Consider the following 20,674-nt stretch of genomic DNA (forward strand, 5'->3'; position numbering starts at 1 on the left):
TTCAATGTGAGCACCATTTGTCACACGGCACACGTCAAGTCTATAGCCGAGTTCTTCCCAAACTAATGAAGAACTTTATTAAAATATATTTGCACATTTAAATATATGATAATCAAATATTAAAACTTTTTTCTTTTTCTTTTTCTTTTTTTTTTTTTTGGTATTGTGTGACTGACAGTACTGAGACTATTAGGTTACCAAGCTTCACAATTTCTTTCACTGCTGCAACCACAGCTCTCAGTACTGCTTAGAGAGTGTTGATTTCAAACAAAACTGCAGAATTACAACCTTTAACTACAACAGTAAAGATGACATGAGGGATTCTCCAACTGCCAACAGCTGCTTCAATCCGGTTTCTTAACTCAGGGGGGTCTGCTGGTAGCGGAGGCACGCACACACGATCCTTGATGAAGCCCCAAAGGAAAAAATCGCATGGCGTTAGGTCGGGTGAACGTGGAGGCCATGCAAAGCAAGCCCTGTCATTGACCCCTTGCGGCCTATCCAGCGCTCGCCTATAGACTTAATGTGTGCCGTGTGACAAATGGTGCTCACATTGAACATTTATAAGGTTCTTGGTAAAACTGTTTGAGTTGCTCTTTCACTTGACATATCATTTATAACTGTAGTGTAATAAATATTATAAACCGTTAAAACCCCGATATTCATTTATAAACAGCCTGTATTACCTCGAAACAAAATTGTTAAGGTATTCGTGGCCACTTGTTGACAAACTACCTGTTGGCTTCAGTCTCGGGTTCTTCGTCCGATGTTTGATGATTTTTCCGACATTTCGCCAGCTCGAGTAGGTGGCATTGTCAGAGCTTCATCCTCCATTGCTGACGATAGACTGCAGCTTACCGCTTTGAGTCGTTGTTTCTCGTAGTATTCGTTACTTGACTTTGTAAATCTTACATGATGGTGCACGAAATGTGTTCCATTTTGTTTTTGAATATAAACTTTATTGTCAATGTAATCTGAAAGGAACATATTACTACAATGAAGAGCCGTCCATGGAGATTGTTCTACTTCAGCACATGCTCAATATGTCCACCATTTCGTTTCCTAACTTCCTTCAAACGAACACTGAAGTTAGTGATTACCCTACGGCACATGTGCCCCGTAATTTCACTGCAAGCTTGAAGAATAAGTCTTCTGAGCTCCATTAAATCACGTGGACATTTCGGGAAAATCTTTTCCTTTAGGTACCCCCAAAGAAAAAAGTCACATGGATTCAGCCCTGAACTATTGGGGTGCCAATTTTGTCCGTCATTGAAGCGACCTGGAAACCTGAACAAAATGATCCGCATGTCGAAATGCTCGTGTAAAAACTCCAACACAGTGTTTGCAGTATGTGGCCTTGCTCCATCTTGCATGAAACACTGCATATTGAAGGGCAAGGCAGTAGCAAGAAGCTGTGGAATGAAGCTATTGCGAAGCATGCTCAAATAACGCTCGCTGTTCACAGTTTCTTCAAAGAAAAAGGGTCCAATAAGTCCATGACTGGAAATTGCTGCCCACGCTGTAATCCTCGGAGCATAATGTTGTCGTTCATGAACCACTTGAGGGTTTTCAGTGGCCCAAAAGCGTGCATTTTGTTTGCTAACTACACCGTCTAAATGAAAATGCGCCTCGTCTGAAAAGCAAACGTTGTCGAGAGTTTCTTCCCTATCCTCCGCCCACTGAGCAAACGGTAGTCTCTGCTGCTTGTGTTCTTCAGTGAGCTTCTGTGCACAGGTCATCTTGTATGGGTACATATGGAGGTCACTTTTAAAAAAGCGTTGAACAGAGCGTCTGGATATTCCCAGTTGTGCTGCTGCCTTTCTACTCCATTTCCCGGGACCTCTCTGTACAGCAACTCGTACCGCTTCAATATTTTCCGGCGAACAAGCAGGCTTAGGCCGACGTCGCTTCGCTTCCAATACTGTTCCCTTCTGTACAAATTTATCGTACAACCTGTGGATGGCCTTCTTGCAAGGGACCCATCGTGTGTTAAACTGTTGTCGAAAACACCTCTGAGTCACAACAAGGCTTTTCGTTTCATGAAAAAGTAACACAATTGCCGATCGTTGCTGTGTCGTCAGTCTTCCATTGTCAGCCATTGCTGCTTACTAGTCTCCTAGCGGCAGTATCGTGAATTACACGTCGTTTTGTAACTCATTTGTTTTTCCAAGCTCTGCTGGTACTGCTGTAGAGATCCCAGCGGGATATCTAATGTGCGTCGTAAATTGTGAAAGAAACAATTGGTAACACATTTCGTGCGCCACCCTCTACTTCAGTGGCTAAATAAATAATTTTATTTTTGATGATTATAATAGACTGAGTTAGCAATTTACCACGGCCTTAGATTATATGTATGGGGCGCGTCAACAAGCAAGGGCTTTCTCATGGTCGTTTTCGTTGTGTTTCTCCTCTTGTTACCTGCAACGGTTGTTCTCCGCAACACGGGAATCCAGGATCCGTTCACCTTCAGACTTTGTTCTTTCTTATTGAAGCCATTGTCATATTTGTGTATTTATGTATCTTTCCTGGAGAAGCTGGTGTAATATCTTTTCTCTACTACAAGAACTTCCGCGTCGCGAATTTCACCAGTGATGGGTATGTCACAGCGCTTATTCCGCCACGGCCGATTTCTCTACCTGCCCCAGTCTGCAAAGCGACATGGTATTCTGTATATTCCCGGTATCGCAAGGGTAGCTTTTCTCCTTTGCCTATCTGAGACACTCTCTGATCTTCCTTGTCGGTTTAGAAGCAGTCTTTACGCCGTGTTTGCGCAAAATGCCCGATTCTCTCCGTCACTCTGGAAATGTATGACAGAAGGGCCGTACACGACATTTCGTTTTTGATGTTCACTTTGCCGTGTGTTTGATTCTGTGGCATGTACATATGGAAAAGTTTATGTTGGCGTGACTGGACAATCAATAAAGACTAGCGTCGCCTAACATAAGCGGCATTGCAGGTTGGGACAGATGGTGAAATCGGTCGAGGCCGAAAACGCACTGTGTGAGACCGACCACACAGTGCAATTCGGCGAGTCAGGACGTTCTTGCTGTAGAGAAGAGCTACTGCACCAGCTTGTTCGGAAAAGCTATAGGAATACACAAACGTGACAACAGCTTCAACAAGAAAGAAGGAAGTCTAAAGTGAACGGATCCTGAATTCTCGTGCTGCAGCGAGCGACCGTCGCAAGGACAAGGGGACAACCGCAAGGGAAATGATTTCGAAAAGGCCCCCGGACTTTGACGCTCCAGATACATTCGCGTTCACGTGCGCGACTCTAATCCACCGTCAGCACTGGACAGTGAAACTGTGACAATGCCAGCCATTCGTGCTGACGTGAGGCCAGAAAAATTGTTCTAACAGACGTCGGCCTAAGAACCCGAGACAGAAGCCAACAGTCAGTTTGTCATTTCCTCGGAGGCAGGACAAAGCGACGCAGTGAAGGCTGACTTTCGGTACAAAGTTCCTGGTCGTCTCCGATGCAGAGGCAAAGCGCTGGTGACGGTGAATGTAGGCAGACACTGGCGGCAGTGGATAGTGCGGCACGGCATCGTATGCAGCGAGGATTCCGATCGAGATTCTGATAGAACTGCTCTTGCAGCCGGCGCCTGGCCCAGAGCTCCACCGAAGATTAGTTTGCAATTTTTTTTCTTTATTGTTATTTCAATTCCTCACAAAGGGGACGGGCTGGCAGCCGATGGAAACCGCTCTTCAGCCAAACATTACATAAACTGTATTTAAAAGAGGGTTATAACATAAAAAGTTGACAACAACAAATGATTATGTAAAAAACACATTGATGGAAGATATTTAAGATTTTTACATGAAAACAAATGACAGTAAAGAAGGTTTTTGTAAAATATAGATAGCTGAAAAATATTGATGGATTTTAGAACTTGTTTGACGATTTTATATTATAGTTAAATATGGTCACTGATGAATATGAATGATGCCATAGTGTAATGGTGATGCTAGGTGATACATGAAAATAATTATGATAAGGGTGCGATGAAGAATATGACTATGGAGCCCTGTAGAACCGCAGGCAGCGACTAGAAGTGGGAAAGGTGGATCATGGAGGAAGGGGAAAGTGGTGTGAGGTGGAGATTGTGATTAGGGTTGGAAACAGAGGCATATCTCGGAACGGATTTCAGTGTTGGGAGTGGGAGTTGGTTGAAATTCCGGCGGAAGAGGATGGGTAAGTCATGATACGATAATACTGCTGCTTTTTGCAGCATTTAAGCACTTATTACTTCTCGATAAAAGCAGCGAACCGTGGATGGACTAAGTTTTACTTTTTTTGCCTAATTAATTTAATATTTGTTTCTTTGTATCTTGAAACTGTGTCAAAATATGTCAACCCTTGTTTGATTTGTATGTTTATTACAAGAAATAACAGGAATAGCGATTTTAACAGTCAGGTTCAAGAAGTGTGGAGGAAAGGCCAGCCAAGCAGCAGTGTTGCCAACGGACGGCCCAGCTACCTGCCCGAGGTCTTTAGATGTCGCCTTGAGGTAGCCGCGTCCGTGACCGACTGTCTCGTGAACAGTGCCGCCCAGTTATTTAAAGATAGCCTCTGCTACAAGCACCGTTCGGGTGGGCTACACAACGCGTAGGTGACGGCGTAGCAGCGGAGTGCGTCTATTCCAGGTACGCTAGGCAGGCGCCGCTTGCACACTGGAGTGTCACGTCTTCCGCTCTGTGGCAGAGGATACTTTTGCTGTCACCACCACTTCCGCTCTCTCTCCACCAACGGCTACAGATCACTGAGATGCGCGTGGAACAGGACACTTCTCACTGTACCAGTTATTAGGAATTTTCACCATTCCAATCACGTATGGAATGCGGGAAGAATTATGGCATAAATGCCTCTGTGTGCACTGCAGTTAGCCTCATCTTGGGGCTGCCATGTATTCCCTGATTCCTCACTTAATGCTGGTTCTTGAACATTTGTGAGTAAGCATTCTTGCGATAGTTGGCGTGCATCTGCAAGTGTCTGTCAGTGCAGATTTTTCAGTTATCTGCATGATTTTTATTTATTTATTGCTCCGTGGGATCAAATTAAGGAGAAATCTCCATGGTCATGGAACGAGTCAATACATGAAATTATAGCACGATAGTAGAAACAGATAAAATGAAATATAAAAAACATATTCAAGCGACAAGTCGTAATTTTAAATAAAGAAAATCAACAATGTAACACTGGAATTTGCTTAATTTTTTTAGCTCTTCCAGGAGCTCCTCGACAGAATAGAAGGAGTGAGCCATGAGGAAACTGTTCAGTTTAGACTTAAAAGACTTTGGGCTACTGCTAAGATTTTTGAGTTCTTGTGGTAGCTTATTGAGGGCTCTCCCACTGGCCAAAGAGACCCTTCTTTATACACCGTCCAGTGACCACCGCATACGCTCTATGGTCAACGAGCAATAACCTTTCACAGACGGTAGTTGGCAGAACGCCAGGTTAGCCGAGAGCGCTAACGCGCTGCTTCCTGGACTCGGGTGGGCGCACCGGCCCCGGATCGAATCCGCCCGCCAGATTAACGACGAGGGCCTGGATGTGGTTTTTAGGCAGTTTTCCACATCCCACTAGGTGAATACCGGGCTGGTCCCCACGTCCCGCCTCAGTTACACGGCTCACAGACATTTAAAACACATCTGCACTTTTCCATGATTTACACTAGACGCAGACAGATGGGGTACTTTCGTTCCGTCCCAGGGGGTACGGTATGGCGGCAGGAAGGGCATCCTGCCACCCCTTCCAGTTAACATGCCAAATCCGATTTAACCACGCCAACCCCGCGCAAAATGCGGGACAAAGGCGCAAGCGATAGATAGAATAGACGGTAGGTGGCAGCACTAGTAGCTGCAGGTTACACAAAGCAGGTCAGGAGGACGCGGAAAATACTGCAGTCAATGTAACTCGGGATCGGAGCGATTTATTCGAAGTCGGAAAGCTCAAGGCCGTTGGCTTTCGGGCCAAAGGTGGAAGCATTTCCAAAACGGCTTAGTTTGTAAACTGTTTGCATGCTCCCGTGGTTAAGGTATATGGTGCGTGGGAAAATGGTGCTATCCAATACCGGCGCCGAGGCAACTGTGGTACACCGCGGTCTCTAAATGACAGGAGACCTGACTGCTCTCCATCAGCCACGAAGGTTGGATTTTGCACGCCAGTACCGCAACTGCACGTCCACAGAAAGGCGACAGGTGGTCTTCTCAGAACACTCGCGTTTTATACTCCACTGGACTGAAAGCAAACACCCTGCTACAATCGCCAGAAGGGTCCAGGCCGGATGGCATTTCTTGGGTTATCTCATCATTCTAGGAGGCGCAATGGATCAACAGAAGTATGCATCTATACTTTGGGGCCATGTCAAGCCCTATCCCTACTTCGTTTTTCCTCGGTACGATAGCATCTACCAGCAGGATAATGCAATGTACCACACAGTAGCTGTGTACGTGTGTGGTTCAACGAGCACCAGGATGACTTTACCGTACTCCCCTGCACCACACTCTCAGGATTTAAACCCACCTCTTGCTGGACTGCCCACTTTTAGCCGCTCTGCGGCAGACTTTTAACTTTCCCAGCACCCTGCCTTCGGTGTTGGGCGACAACGCCTCCAAAACGGCTTTAGTTTTACGTTTTATCCGTGAGAGTTGGTTTTATACTTCTATGTAGGTTTTAGCGCATGTCCTTTTGCCCTCTGTGTCCTCCACCCTAGTGTTGCAGAGTGGCTGGCTTTCCCTTTTTATTCTTGTGGTTGGCTAGCCACTGTAATCTGCCTTCATGTTTTACTCTCTTCTGCTTTAGCCTCTCTCTGTTGTTTTCTTGTCCTCTTTTGTTCCTCTTAGTGGTCGTTTCCTTCCCTTCGTTCTTGTGGCTTTTCCTTTCTTTCCGTTTTGTGTTATACGTTTATTCTCACATTTGTGGCATTGTTTTATTAGGAACAAGGGACCGACGAACTCGTAGTTTGGTTCCTCGTCCCGCCTTTAAACCAACCAACCAACCAGTTGAGAATCTGTGCTATCACCTCGATCGGGCTGTTCGGGCCGTGGATCAAAATGGTTCAAATGGCTCTGAGCACTATGGAACTTAACTTCTAAGGTCATCAGTCCCCTAGCACTTAGAACTACTTAAACCTAACTAACCTAACGACATCACACACATCCATGCCCGAGGCAGGATTCGAACCTGCGACCGTAGCGGCCGCGCGGTTCCAGACTGTAGCGCCTTTAACCGCTTGGCCACCACGGCCGGCTAGGCCATGGATCCTCAAACGAGAAACCTAGCGCAGCTGATCATGGCACTGAAGTCAGCCTGCCTCTACACCCCTGCCAGTATCTTCCAGAACCTCACCTGACTCTTTCTTCGTGTCTGGTAGCGGTCCACACTGCAAAAGGTGGTTATTCAGGCTTTTGACGTGCGGTCACATTAATGTGACTAGACAGAGTGTATGGTACATATTCCATGTTATTCGTTTTTGACACGGTCCCACACACTTCAGCAATATCCTGAGATTGTCATACGAGAGTTTCGCAAGCAATCTGTTTTGCATACTTACTGCATTTTCTATGTAGCCTGCAAAGGAACCGAAGTGGGCCACAAGATTTACCCAATACTGAGCCTCTGTGATCATTCCCTTTCACACCCCTGTAGACTGTTACGCCCAGGTGTTGGTGAATTGACCGATTCCAATTGTGACTCATTTCCTGTCCGATTTGTTGATCCTGCTTGGGAAGAATAACTGTTTTTTAGACTCCTTATGAGTTCTAATAGCTCTCATTTTTCCATCGCCGTCATTTCGCAAGAACCAATGCGAGTACGAGGGGCGTTTGAAAAGTCCGTGCAAAGTCCCAGAGATGGCACCACCGGCGCGTATCGAGGTCATGTTTAGTCAGAAGCATCTTTGGAAAGAACGCACACCAAGTTTCAGCCATGTTGTTCTGTTTCTTTGTGTTTCGTATTCGTGTGAATCAAGGAAGTCGAGTGACTGTCAGAAAATGGACGAAGAAGAATTTCGTGTGGTGATTAAACATGAAAGGCAAATCACCTCAGGAGACTAAGGAGAAGCTTGATAAACATTATGGTGACTCTGCATCTCCGATTAGAAGTTTATAAGTGGTTTCAAAATTTTCGGAGTGGCCATATGGTCACAAGTGATGCTGAACGTTTTGAACGCCCTGTGGAGGTTACGACTCTAGAAATCATTGATAAAATCCATGATATGGTGATGGATGACAGAAGAGTTAAGATGCGTGAGACTGTTAGTGCTGCGGGCATCTAGAATGAACTGGTATATAATATTTTGCATAAACATTTGGACATGAGAAAGCTATCCGCAAGATGGGTTCCGCGATTGCTTACTCTTGACCAAAAACGGAATCGTGTAAAGTGTCGCGAGGATGGTTTCAGTTGTTCAGGAAGAATCCGCAAGACTTTAAGCGTCGTTTAGTCACTGTGGATGAAACATGGATACATTGCTATACTCCTGAGACCAAACAACAATCTAAACAATGGGTTACCAAGGGAGAATCTGCACCAAAAAAGGCGAAGACCAGTCCTTTCGGCCGGAAAAGTTATGGCGACTGTCTTTCGGGATTCGCAAGGAATAATCCTCATTGACTATCTGGAAAAGGGTAAAACTATTACAGGTGCATATTATTCATAGTTATTGGGCCGTCTGTAAACCGAGCTGCAAGAACAACGCTGGCTACTGGACCGCAAAAAAGTCCTTTTCCATCACGACAATGCACCAGCACACACCTCAGCAGTTGTGGTCACAAAATTAATGGAAATAGGATTCCAACTCGTTTCACATCCCCCCTATTCTCCAGACTTGGCTCCCTCGGACTACTGTTTGTTGCCCAATTTGAAGAAATGGCTGTGGGAGAAAGATTTTATTCAAACGAGGAGGTTATTGCAGAAACTAATAGCTGTTTTGCAGACTTGTACAATTCCTATTATTCGGAAGGGATCAACAAATTAGAACAGCGTTGGACGAAGTGTATAAGTCTAAGAGGAGACTTTGTCGAAAACTAAAAGCCGGCCGGAGAGGCCGAGCGGTTAAAGGCGCTGCAGTCTGGAACCGCGCGACCGCTACGGTCGCAGGTTCGAATATGTCCTTAGGTTAGTTAGGTTTAAGTAGTTCTAAGTTCTAGGGGACTGATGACCACAGCAGTTAAGTCCCATAGTGCTCAGAGCCATTTGAACCATTTTGAAAACTAAAAAAAGGTTTACCCCAAACACATTAGTAGTTTTTATTTTTGCACAGACTTTTCAAACGCCCCTCGTAAGTAATACATTGCCTCAATCTTCCCCGCCGTACTCAGCCATCTATCTGCAGTTAATATTAAAAAAAAAAATCCGTTAAATTTCGATTACACGATAAATCATACAAATTTAAAGTTGTCGATTCGACCAATACCTCGGGATTAAATTACGAACAACTTAAATGGGAACCATCACATACAAAATGTTGGGCAAAGACTGTGTTTTATTGGCAGAATACTTAGAAGATGCAACAAAGCTACTAAAGAGACTGCCTACACTACTGTTGTCCGTCCTCTTTTGGTTTACTGCTGCGCCATAGATGATTTGTATGAGATAGGATTGACGGAGGGCATCGAAAAAGTTCAAAGACGGGGAGCATGTCCTTGAATTATCACGAAACAGGAGAGTCACGGATGTGAAGTACTGAAACAAGGGCGTTTTTTGTTGTGGCGAAGTCTTTTCACGAACTTTCGATCTCCAGCTTTCTCCTCAGAACACGAAAATATTTTGCGAACCTCAGCAGTTTGGTCCCATAGTACATTACCACAAATTTCTAAATTTTTGTTTTGCGGACTCCCTCCTCCGTAGGGAGAAACACCATCGCAATAAAATAAGAGAAAACAGAGCTCGCCTGGAAGGATTTAGGTGCTCATTTTTGTCAAGTTTAATCGATAGTGGAACGGTAGAGAAACAGTCTGGAAGTACTTTGTGCACACTCTGCCTAACATGTATGGTTGATTTGCGGAAAGAACATGTCGACGTATTTATCGAGTATCGTCTGTTTTGTATTGCCTACCTGTGGAGTTAAATACTTCCGTAACGTTTTCGCGCTTCCTAAACGAATCTGTAACGAAATTCGTCACTCTTCTTTAAATCTTCTCGATCGCCTTGTCTGGTAAGGACCTCAGATGGACTATAAATATTCAAAACCATCCGAATGAGGGTTTTGTAAGTCATCTTTTTTGTGGGTACATTAAATTCCTTACGATTCTTCCACTGAATCTGAGGCCGGCATCTGGTTTTCTTTAGACTAGTTTTGTGAGATCGTTTCTCTTGAGAATAGCGAGAAGAACTACGTACCAAATAATAGGGTTTCAGAACGCTATATGTTCTGACTCCCTCCACACAGTTTGTTCGCGAGTCCACCATATATCAATAGTGCATTGCAGAGGACCGAAAACAGTTAAGTTGCCGAACAATCATTTCCAGACATGTTGGGTAGACGTGTAAGTTGAGGGAACAATGGTACCGGTGTTTTTTTTTTTTTTCTTTGAGTGTGTACTCAATTTAGCCATCGGCAACACATAGTGACAATGTACACATAATTGAATAAACAAATACAGAAATGCATATTTACAGGAATAAAAAGCTTAACTGTTACAGTTTTGTACATAATGTTTTAAAAATTGAATTGAATTGGAAAGTAATTAAAAGTGTCTTGGCTTACAATTCACACCAATTCTGAAATATCTCATCAGCAAGACATATTTATAGTTTACGTACACCATTAAAACCTACAGATTGTAACCAGTACTCTTGATGAAGTTAACTATCACTTTATATAGACGAACGTCTTTAGTACACAAAAGAGAAGAAGCTGATTGAGGAAGATGGTAGCCCATACTCAGCAATGTCTTCGTTCTTCGCAGAAAACTTGAGCATTTGTCGTCACGTTGTCGAACTAAAATTTAGCACGCGAAGCTGTCTGAAATTGAGACAGTACCTTAGGTCATAAACTCCCCCTGATGAAATGGTTCCTGTTTACACGAGTTGCTATTCATTAAGAGTCGAGATGGCACGGTGCCCACAAAGGTACTTCCAACAATCATACTTGCAGGGCCATTCAATGAGAAATTGTTTGTTACAATAAAAACCGCGTCGCTCCTAGAAAAGTCCGTTTTCACTTTAACGCTAGGGCACTAAAGAGGAGAAAAGGCTACGTTCTTACTAAACTATAGTAAATTGTATTACTCCGTATTTTAGTTGTAATTTTTCCTCCTATCTATGTAATTATGTTGTTATGTAGTTCTCAATTCGTTCGAGCAATCAATCATTTGCCTGCCGCTGTGGCCGAGCGGTTCTAGGCGCTTCAGTCCGGAACCGCACTGCTGCTACGGTCGCAGGTTCGAATCCTACCTCGGGCATGGATGTGTGTAATGTCCTTAGGTTAGTTAGGTTTAAGTAGGTCTAAGTCTAGGGGACTGATGACCACAGATGTTAAGTCCCATAGTGCTTAGAGCCATTTTTGCAATCAATCATTCATAATAGGAAACACAGTCATAACTCAGTCACTCAAAATGATTCAGAAATTTTACTTGTTAGAATGAAATCAGGCGATGATTCTTCTTCTCTGCAGGCTCCTGCTTTGCGGCAGTCTGCTAATCTGTACAAATAAAATGCCTCGTATTTTTGGAAGCGTTGTATAATCAGTCGGGAAACCTCAGATCAAGCGGATATTTGGCTTTGATGAAGTTTAACCTTCCGAAGAAGTAATGGAGCTCTTGGATTATTAAATGCAGGTTCGTATCCAGTCTTTCGGAAGTTCCCTTCTGATTAACAACCACGCAATATATCGATGAATATCATTAATTCTCAAATGTCAAATAATGTAAATTGTTACACACTTTTTGTATGCAGGAGCAATATATATATATATTGCTCCTTCATACAAAAGGTGTGTAACAATATATATATTTTTTCCTTTTAATCGTACAATTTCGCATCAGTTATCTTTTGTCATGAATCTCAATATTCAGATTACAATTCTTCAAACAATGCTCAGGCTAATCGGCACGAAAACAATCTCGGAAGCTTTTTTCTAACAACCACCAGAGAGAGTACTACAAAGAATAATTATGCGCTCATGGCATAGCTATTGTATGAAACTACTTTGCGCATGGATTCTGCGAGTATGAAGATAGAAAATTAGTAAACGTCATTCAAGGGTAGAATTGTATCAGAATAATTCACCGAATATGAAGAGATATTACATAGTCAAAGGAAGGTCATAATTTATAGTTCACGCACTAGTTAATTAAAGTTATAAGTTCTCTAATGTTATGCCACGTACAAAATGTCATATTTTATACCCTATACTGACAACACCAGATTGCGGGAACCGCGAATTGGTACCAATTGCAATCGTAAATTTTACGAGGGTTTTGTAATCTATGGTGTAGTGATGGAGTTCTCAGTGCCCTTCCATGCTGTAGTGATCCGTCTACATTGGCTGTTTACTGCTGCTACGGTACCAATTGCAATCGTAAATTTTACGAGGGTTTTGTAATCTATGGTGTAGTGATGGAGTTCTCAGTGCCCTTCCATGCTGTAGTGATCCGTCTACATTGGCTGTTTACTGCTGCTACACCCCCAAGAAACGGTGTAATATTCCACAGCCAACATGACACCAGTTACGTATGTGCAACGTGCCGACGTTCATTAGGAAGACAACGGGAGCTAATCCGTCAATAGGCGCGATCTCTCGCATGTGGCTCTAATTACATTTGTGTCCTTCGCAGCGACTGAGATGTGCCTCCCACTACAGTTCTAGTTTGGCACGTGGATGGGAATGGTCTACCTTTGAGTCAGTCGGCAAACCTCTTTAAGGTCAGTGCGTCAAGGGGCTTCCTATTTGACAGAATTGTCAGTGCTCGTTGTTCCATCTTCTATTGCATCCAACGAAGTTCGACCGGTCTCGTTTGTGTGAGAAAACTTCTTCTGCTGTATGTACCCGCGTGGCTAGCAATTGATAATTTTATTAGAAGCAGTAAACAGTCAAGTCGTCACTTCCGATTTCGGACGAAGGCCAGGTGAATACGTGCGCGGGCGCGCCCCTTTAATCAAAACAGTCCGTCAAATGGAACACGGGTTAGCAAGGGCTATCTATTTTTGGACTGCGGCGGGCAGAGGATCTTTCCTCTGGCGCCGGAACTAGAAGCCAGATAGTTCGCAACGGCAGCTCACTGCTTGCTTCCAAGGATCGCGAAAGCTGGCTAAATATAGGATTCACATATTGCGAGGTGGGCACCGCCAGAATTGCTCACCACCATGGATGAGGCGCCGGCGCTACTACGGCGCGGTCTGTCGGCGGATCGACGAACCAGCGGTAAGTCGCTCAACAATGGTCACCTTGTCAGTGGCCGTGGGGTATAGAAGTCATGAGTGGCGAGGGACATTTAAGAAGATATCAGCGGCAATGAGATTCTAAGGGCACTCTTACCGTTAAAAGTACGGGTAGCATAGCAATTCTTTTATATCTCTGGTCGACTGCTGCTTCGTGTGCTCTCCAGAGATTCCATCGTCGAAAACATTTACACGAAAATTTTCTGCAGGTTCCGGCACTTTAACGCGTAACTAAAAAATTAAAAAAAATCGCGGTTTTTGTAGGAGTGTTACCAATTTGATATTTGACTGAATGTAAATGCACTACTTGTAACAAAGTTTAAATGCAGCAGCGCCGCAGAGAAAAATCGCCTGCACTTATCGCACACAGATGTCCCTGTTACACACCTACGTGTTCTTTATCATTTTATTTCAAATAACGAAAATACATGTATAGAATTCAGGCGAATTTAGGAATGCGTAATAAACGTTTCTGAAGTAGCACCTTCTGCAAGAAGACACCCTTTTTTTAATCCTTCCAAGTATTTTAATACCAAGTCAAAATTATTTTCTGATACGCAAAATATATTGTGAAGTGTAGTAGTGGCCAATTCTTAACCACCGAGGACGACGGCAGTTTAAATCTCCATCCGGTTTTGTGAAGTGCACAATTTTACGTTTCGTAACATTTAAAACAAGTTGCAAATAACTTTGAAATCTTATTAAGACAAGACTGAATGATAGATAGTCTTATCGTCGGTGAGACGTTACTGCAATTTTCCTTCTTTTAACTTGAATTAACTACGCTGTTCAAACATATTCGACAGTTTATTCCTGCCACCCTTCCAGTTATCTTATTTTACTTAAAACAGTCATTCTAGAGCAGTGTAGGGATTACTTTTCTGTATGAATAAATGGTTTTGAAATACATTTGACAGAATTTTATTCCCTGTGTACATTAACACAACGGGAAAATATGGTAACAGTTTTAGGTCCCCCCTCCCTTATAAAAATATGAGTAAGAACCAGTTTTAGACATGAATGGAAAATATTTCAGAAGCACGTATTTACTGTATTATGTATAATATGGAAGTGAGAAAAAGGGGAACTCAACACAGTCATGTTAGCAGCATTAGAGATGGTTCAGACAGCCTATATGTAGCAGAAAAATAACTTTAAATGAAGAATTCAGCAGAAAAAAATGTTGCCTGACTAAGTGTGGCAAACATAGGGTGCAGTGTAAAAGGCATTAAAGGGGGATGGCAAGATTTTTCACACCACAAATTCTTTGTTTCCTTTGGGCATATGCTAACTATCCGCACTTAAGTGGGAAAATTTTATTACTGGTACTTTGTAGAATGTAGAGCCACAAATGGATGGTGAGGTTACGTATATTTCAGAATATTGTACATTTCATTCGAGAACAGAACATGCTATGACATACGGTAATTGCCCATCAGTCAATAAAGACGTTTATGCTTTTTAAATAGCTTTGTTATTACACTCCCAAGTCATTCACACTGCAGTAGGTACGTCATTGTTCCTATCTGCAGGCCGGCCGGTGTGGCCGAGCTGTTCTAGGTGCTTCAGTCTGGAACCACGCGACCGCTACGGTCGCAGGTTTGAATTGTGTCTCGGGAATAGATGTGTGTGATGTCCTTAGATTAGTTAGGTTTAAGTAGTTCTAAGTTCTAGGGGGCTGATGACCTCAGATGTTAAGTCCCATAGTGCTCAGAGCCATTTGAACCTATCTGCATGTAATTACAGGCAAGTATTACAGAGTAGTACAGATAACTGAAGAATTTGATCAAAAAATGCAATATGAGCACATAATTATAAAAAAATGAAGCAGATGCTCATTAAATCCTGATGCAGAGAGATACATTTTCATGGTTTTCATCCATTTAACCCTTCCTTATATTTTTAGTCCCATGGATTTTCTAAAACGTTTTGTGTAGTGAATTTCCTTCACATTTTAAACTGTCTGTTGCCAATTGTCCACAACTTCTTTCATTCTGTCTCAACAACTCTCTCCTGACATTCCTGTCTATGTGTTTCCAGCAGATTTTGACCAACTGTTGTATCTTAAGTAAATATTAAAAATTCTTGCTGTGGGCTTAGTGTATCTCACTATTGTAAAGCACACCTTCAGTGGCAACATCCCTGTAACTGAAACAAAACCGTATCAGGCAATATCAGAAATGTATGGGTAAATTCAACCTGCCATTCTTGGTGACAGTGAATTTGTTTATCTGTTGGGTATGAATCAAAACAGGCCCTTTGTAAGTAGGTTGTATAACACTTACTCAGCTTTTCTCCTCTTCTGTCTTCCATTGTTTTTTGTGATTGTATCACATGTTTTGTATTTGTTTCAGATTACAAAACATCAATTGCATCATCATTACTGTCTACACAACAGCCAGCCATGCTGAAGGTGGTGGGTGCATCCTGGTTCCAAACCAGGATGAGCAAGTTGATCCTTGTGGCAGTGGTTCTCCTAGGAGTAATAATTCTGATCCTCGGAGAGATTGAAGTGTAAGAGAACATTCTATTTGTCAGAAGTAAATGACTATCACATAAACGTATGCTGGACAGAACTACTACATAGAATGTTAAATAATTCTTAGTGTTGTGCCGTAGAAATCAGAGATAGTTTCAGTATAAAATATCCTCTCCACATAGCTTGTAAAATTTTTTCTGCTATTCAGTATTGTAGAATACATTGGTCAAAGCTAGTTCAAGACTTGTTTTGGTAAAACAACGTGACACACAAATTATGCAAAAGGGACAGATGGACAACTGTATCTATGCTTACAATGAACAATATCTGAACTGAGATATTAAATTTTTCCTCATTCAGATGTTTTACAGCATTCAATACATCTCGTGTAAATGTTTTGTGTAGTGCATTTCCTTCACATTTTAAACTGTCTGTTGCCAATTGTCCACAACTTCTTTCATTCTGTCTCAACAACTCTCTCCTGACATTCCTGTCTTTTTTTCTGTTTGCTACAATACTTGTCACTGAGTGTGTGTTTGTTCTCTGACAATAATGATCTTATAATGCCACCTCTCTCACAAATAATTATTTATATGTGACTTCAAACCAAGTAAAATATTCTATGTACTGTATACAATTTTGGTTTCTTAACAATTACGTAGATAATGACAATTTCTTCTGAATCTTATCACTATTATGCTACTATTTTAATTTCTTCAGTAGATCCTATCAGTGAATATTAAGGTCCTTCTAGATCAGTGTTTTTTGGTTCCTGTCTACTGATGTAATTAGTACCTAACAATAAAGAGAAAGAAATGGGTAAATATAAAGGATGTTCCAATAAGAATGCAAAATGCACAGTTTAATTTTTGAATAAAACACACTATTTATGGTACTTGAAAAGTTGAAATATTATTAAACTCCTCAGTATACAACAGGATTATTTGCAGAAAGAAATATTGGACAAGTGCTCAACGTAACTCTGACAAAATCTTCTTACAAGAGGTATGCCATTTTCTGTAGTAATGGGCTCAATTTGGTCATTTAGATCAGCAATCATTCTCAGTTCGTGCACACAAATATGTGGCTTCACGTAACGCCACAGGAAATAGTCACAAGGCATCATGTCACAAGATCTTGCTGGGCATTGATGATCTGCATGCGTGAAATGATATGGCCCAGAAATTTCTCGTGCGACAATGCAAGTGACTTGCTTGCAGTACAGGAGGTACACCATCTTGCTGCAGCCACTTGTTTTCAATGGCCTTTTCCATTTGAGGCCAAATAAACTCATATAACATGTTGTGATAGTGTATGTCTTTCATTGTCACTGCTTTACCTGTGTCATTCTTGAAAAAGTAAGGCCGAGTTAGACCACTTGCCCAAATCTCACATCGAACAGTGGCTTGTTGTGTATGCACCAGTTGTTGAAATATTAACAGAGGATTCTCTTTGTGAATGATTTGACAGTTATGCTTGCTGGTATAGCTATCCCGTTTGAAATGCACCACATCATTAAAGATAGAAAATCTGGAATGGAGTTACAATATGTATTAGAACAGACAGTTACTAACTGCACGGAGCAGGTGTTGAGTGGCAGATACGCGCTTTTAAAACTATAGGCATTTGAGAAATATCAGATTTCAGACAAAGTCTTTCATCAGATGGGAGACACACACTTTCATGCACACAAATTTCACATAGCCATTGTTGTCTCTGGACAACCCAAGACAACAGTGGGTATTTGTGTGTGAGAGTTGTGTGTATGAACGTGTGTGCACGTTAGTCTCTCATCTGATTAAGAACTTTGTCTGAAAGCTGACATTTTCCCACTGTCTACTTTTAAATGTGCCTATCTGTTTTCCCGAGGAAATGCAGCTTTAATGCAGCTTTACTGTATGATTAAATGATAATGGCGTCCTCTTGGGTAAAATATTCCGGAGGTAAAATAGTCCCCCATTCGGATCTCCGGGCGGAGACTACTCAAGAGGACGTCGTTATCAGGAGAAAGAAAACTGGTGTTCTACGGATCGGAGCGTGGAATGTCAGATCCCTTAATTGGGCAGGTAGGTTAGAAAATTTAAAAAGGGAAATGGATAGGTTAAAGTTAGATATAGTGGGAATTAGTGAAGTTCGGTGGCAGGAGGAACAAGACTTTTGGTCAGGTGATTACAGGGTTATAAATACAAAATCAAGTAGGGCTAATGCAGGAGTAGGTTTAATAATGAATAAGAAAAAAGGAGTGCGCGTTAGCTACTACAAACAGCATAGTGAACGCATTATTGTGGCCAAGGTAGACACAAAGCCCATGCCTACTACAGTAGTACAAGTTTATATGCCAACTAGCACTGCAGATGATGAAGAAATAGATGAAATGTATGACGAGATAAAAGAAATTATTCAGGTAGTGAAGGGAGACGAAAATTTAATAGTCATGAGTGACTGGAATTCGTCAGTAGGAAAAGGGAGAGAAGGAAACGTAGTAGGTGAATATGGATTGGGGGGAAGAAATGAAAGAGGAAGCCGCCTTGTAGAATTTTGCACAGAGCATGACTTAATCATAGCTAACACTTGGTTCAAGAATCATAAAAGAAGGTTGTATACCTGGAAGAATCCTGGAGATACTAAAAGGTATCAGATAGATTATATAATGGTAAGACAGAGATTTAGGAACCAGGTTTTAAATTGTAAGACATTTCCAGGGGCAGATGTGGATTCTGACCACAATCTATTGGTTATGAACTGCAGATTGAAACTGAAGAAACTGCAAAAAGGTGGGAATTTAAGGAGATGGGACCTGGAGAAACTGAAAGAACCAGAGGTTGTAGAGAGTTTCAGGGAGAGCATAAGGGAACAATTGACAGGAATGGGGGGAAAGAAATACAGTAGAAGAAGAATGGGTAGCTCTGAGGGATGAAGTAGTGAAGGCAGCAGACGATCAAGTAGGTAAAAAGACAAGGGCTTATAGAAATCCTTGGGTAACAGAAGAAATATTGAATTTAATTGATGAAAGGGGAAAATATAAAAATGCAGTAAATGAAGCAGGCAAAAAGGAATACAAACGTCTCAAAAATGAGATCGACAGGAAGTGCAAAATGGCTAAGCAGGGGTGGCTAGAGGACAAATGTAAGGATGTAGAGGCTTGTCTCACTAGGGGTAAGATAGATACTGCCTACAGGAAAATTAAAGGGACCTTTGGAGATAAGAGAACCACATGTATGAACATCAAGAGCTCAGATGGAAACCCAGTTCTAAGCAAAGAAGGGAAGGCAGAAAGGTGGAAGGAGTATATAGAGGGTTTATACAAGGGCGATGTGCTTGAGGACAATATTATGGAAATGGAAGAGGATGTAGATGAAGACGAAATGGGATATAAGATACTGCGTGAAGAGTTTGACAGAGCACTGAAAGACCTGAGTCGAAACAAGGCCCTGGGAGTAGACAACATTCCATTAGATCTACTGATGGCCTTGGGAGAGCCAGTCATGACAAAACTCTACCATCTGGTGAGCAAGATGTATGAGACAGGCGAAATACCCTTAGACCTCAAGAAGAATATAATAATTCCAATCCCAAAGAAAGCAGGTGTTGACAGATGTCAAAATTACCGAACTATCAGTTTAATAAGTCACAGCTGCAAAATACTAACGCGAATTCTTTACAGACGAATGGAAAAACTGGTAGAAGCGGACCTCGGGGAAGATCAGTTTGGATTCCGTAGAAAGGTTGCAACACGTGAGGCAATACTAACCTTACGACTTATCTTAGAAGAAAGATTAAGAAAAGGCAAACCTACGTTTCTAGCATTTGTAGACTTCTAGAAAGCTTTTGACAATGTTAACTGGAATACTCTCTTTCAAATTCTGAAGGTGGCAGGGGTAAAATACAGGGAGCGAAAGGCTATTTACAATTTGTACAGAAACCAGATGGAACTTATAAGAGTCGAGGGGCATGAAAGGGAAGCAGTGGTTGGGAAGGCAGTGAGACAGGGTTGTAGCCTCTCCCTGATGTTATTCAATCTGTATATTGAGCAAGCAGTAAAGGAAACAAAAGAAAAATTCGGAGTAGGTATTAAAATTCATGGAGAAGAAGTAAAAACTTTGAGTTTCGCCGATGACATTGTAATTCTGTCAGAGACAGCAAAGGACTTGGAAGAGCAGTTGAACGGAATGGACAGTGTCTTGAAAGGAGGATATAAGATGAACATCAACAAAAGCAAAACGAGGATAATGGAATGTAGTCAAATTAAATCGGGTGATGCTGAGGGAATTAGATTAGAAAATGAGACACTTAAAGTAGTAAAGGAGTTTTGCTATTTAGGGAGTAAAATAACTGATGATGGTCGAAGTAGAGAGGATATAAAATGTAACTGGCAATGGCAAGGAAATCGTTTCTGAAGAAGAGAAATTTGTTAACGTCGAGTATAGATTTAAGTGTCAGGAAGTCGTTTCTGAAAGTATTTGTATGGAGTGTAGCCATGTATGGAAGTGAAACATGGACGATAACTAGTTTGGACAAGAAGAGAATAGAAGCTTTCGAAATGTGGTGCTAGAGAAGAATGCTGAAGATAAGGTGGGTAGATCACGTAACTAATGAGGAGGTATTGAATAGGATTGGGGAGAAGAGAATTTTGTGGCACAACTTGACTAGAAGAAGGGATCGGTTGGTAGGACATGTTTTGAGGCATCAAAGGATCACAAATTTAGCATTGGAGGGCAGCGTGGAGGGTAAAAATCGTAGAGGGAGACCAGGAGATGAATACACTAAGCAGATTCAGAAGGATGTAGGTTGCAGTAGGTACTGGGAGA

The 20,674-nt window shown here is 42.0% G+C and overlaps 1 protein-coding gene across 1 annotated transcript in view; it reads left to right on the forward strand.

Moving 5' to 3' along the window:
* The window catches only part of LOC126461762 (putative phospholipase B-like lamina ancestor), a 161,711-nt gene that overhangs the window by 97,924 nt on the left and 43,113 nt on the right, over nt 1–20,674 (forward strand). The window contains exon 3 of the mRNA XM_050096021.1: nt 15,742–15,901. Coding sequence (XP_049951978.1) covers nt 15,792–15,901 — 110 coding nt within the window. The 5' untranslated portion in view covers nt 15,742–15,791. The remainder of the gene's footprint in view (nt 1–15,741; nt 15,902–20,674) is intronic.

This window comes from Schistocerca serialis, chromosome 1 (assembly GCF_023864345.2).
Source record: "Schistocerca serialis cubense isolate TAMUIC-IGC-003099 chromosome 1, iqSchSeri2.2, whole genome shotgun sequence".
Classification (NCBI taxonomy): domain Eukaryota; kingdom Metazoa; phylum Arthropoda; class Insecta; order Orthoptera; family Acrididae; genus Schistocerca; species Schistocerca serialis.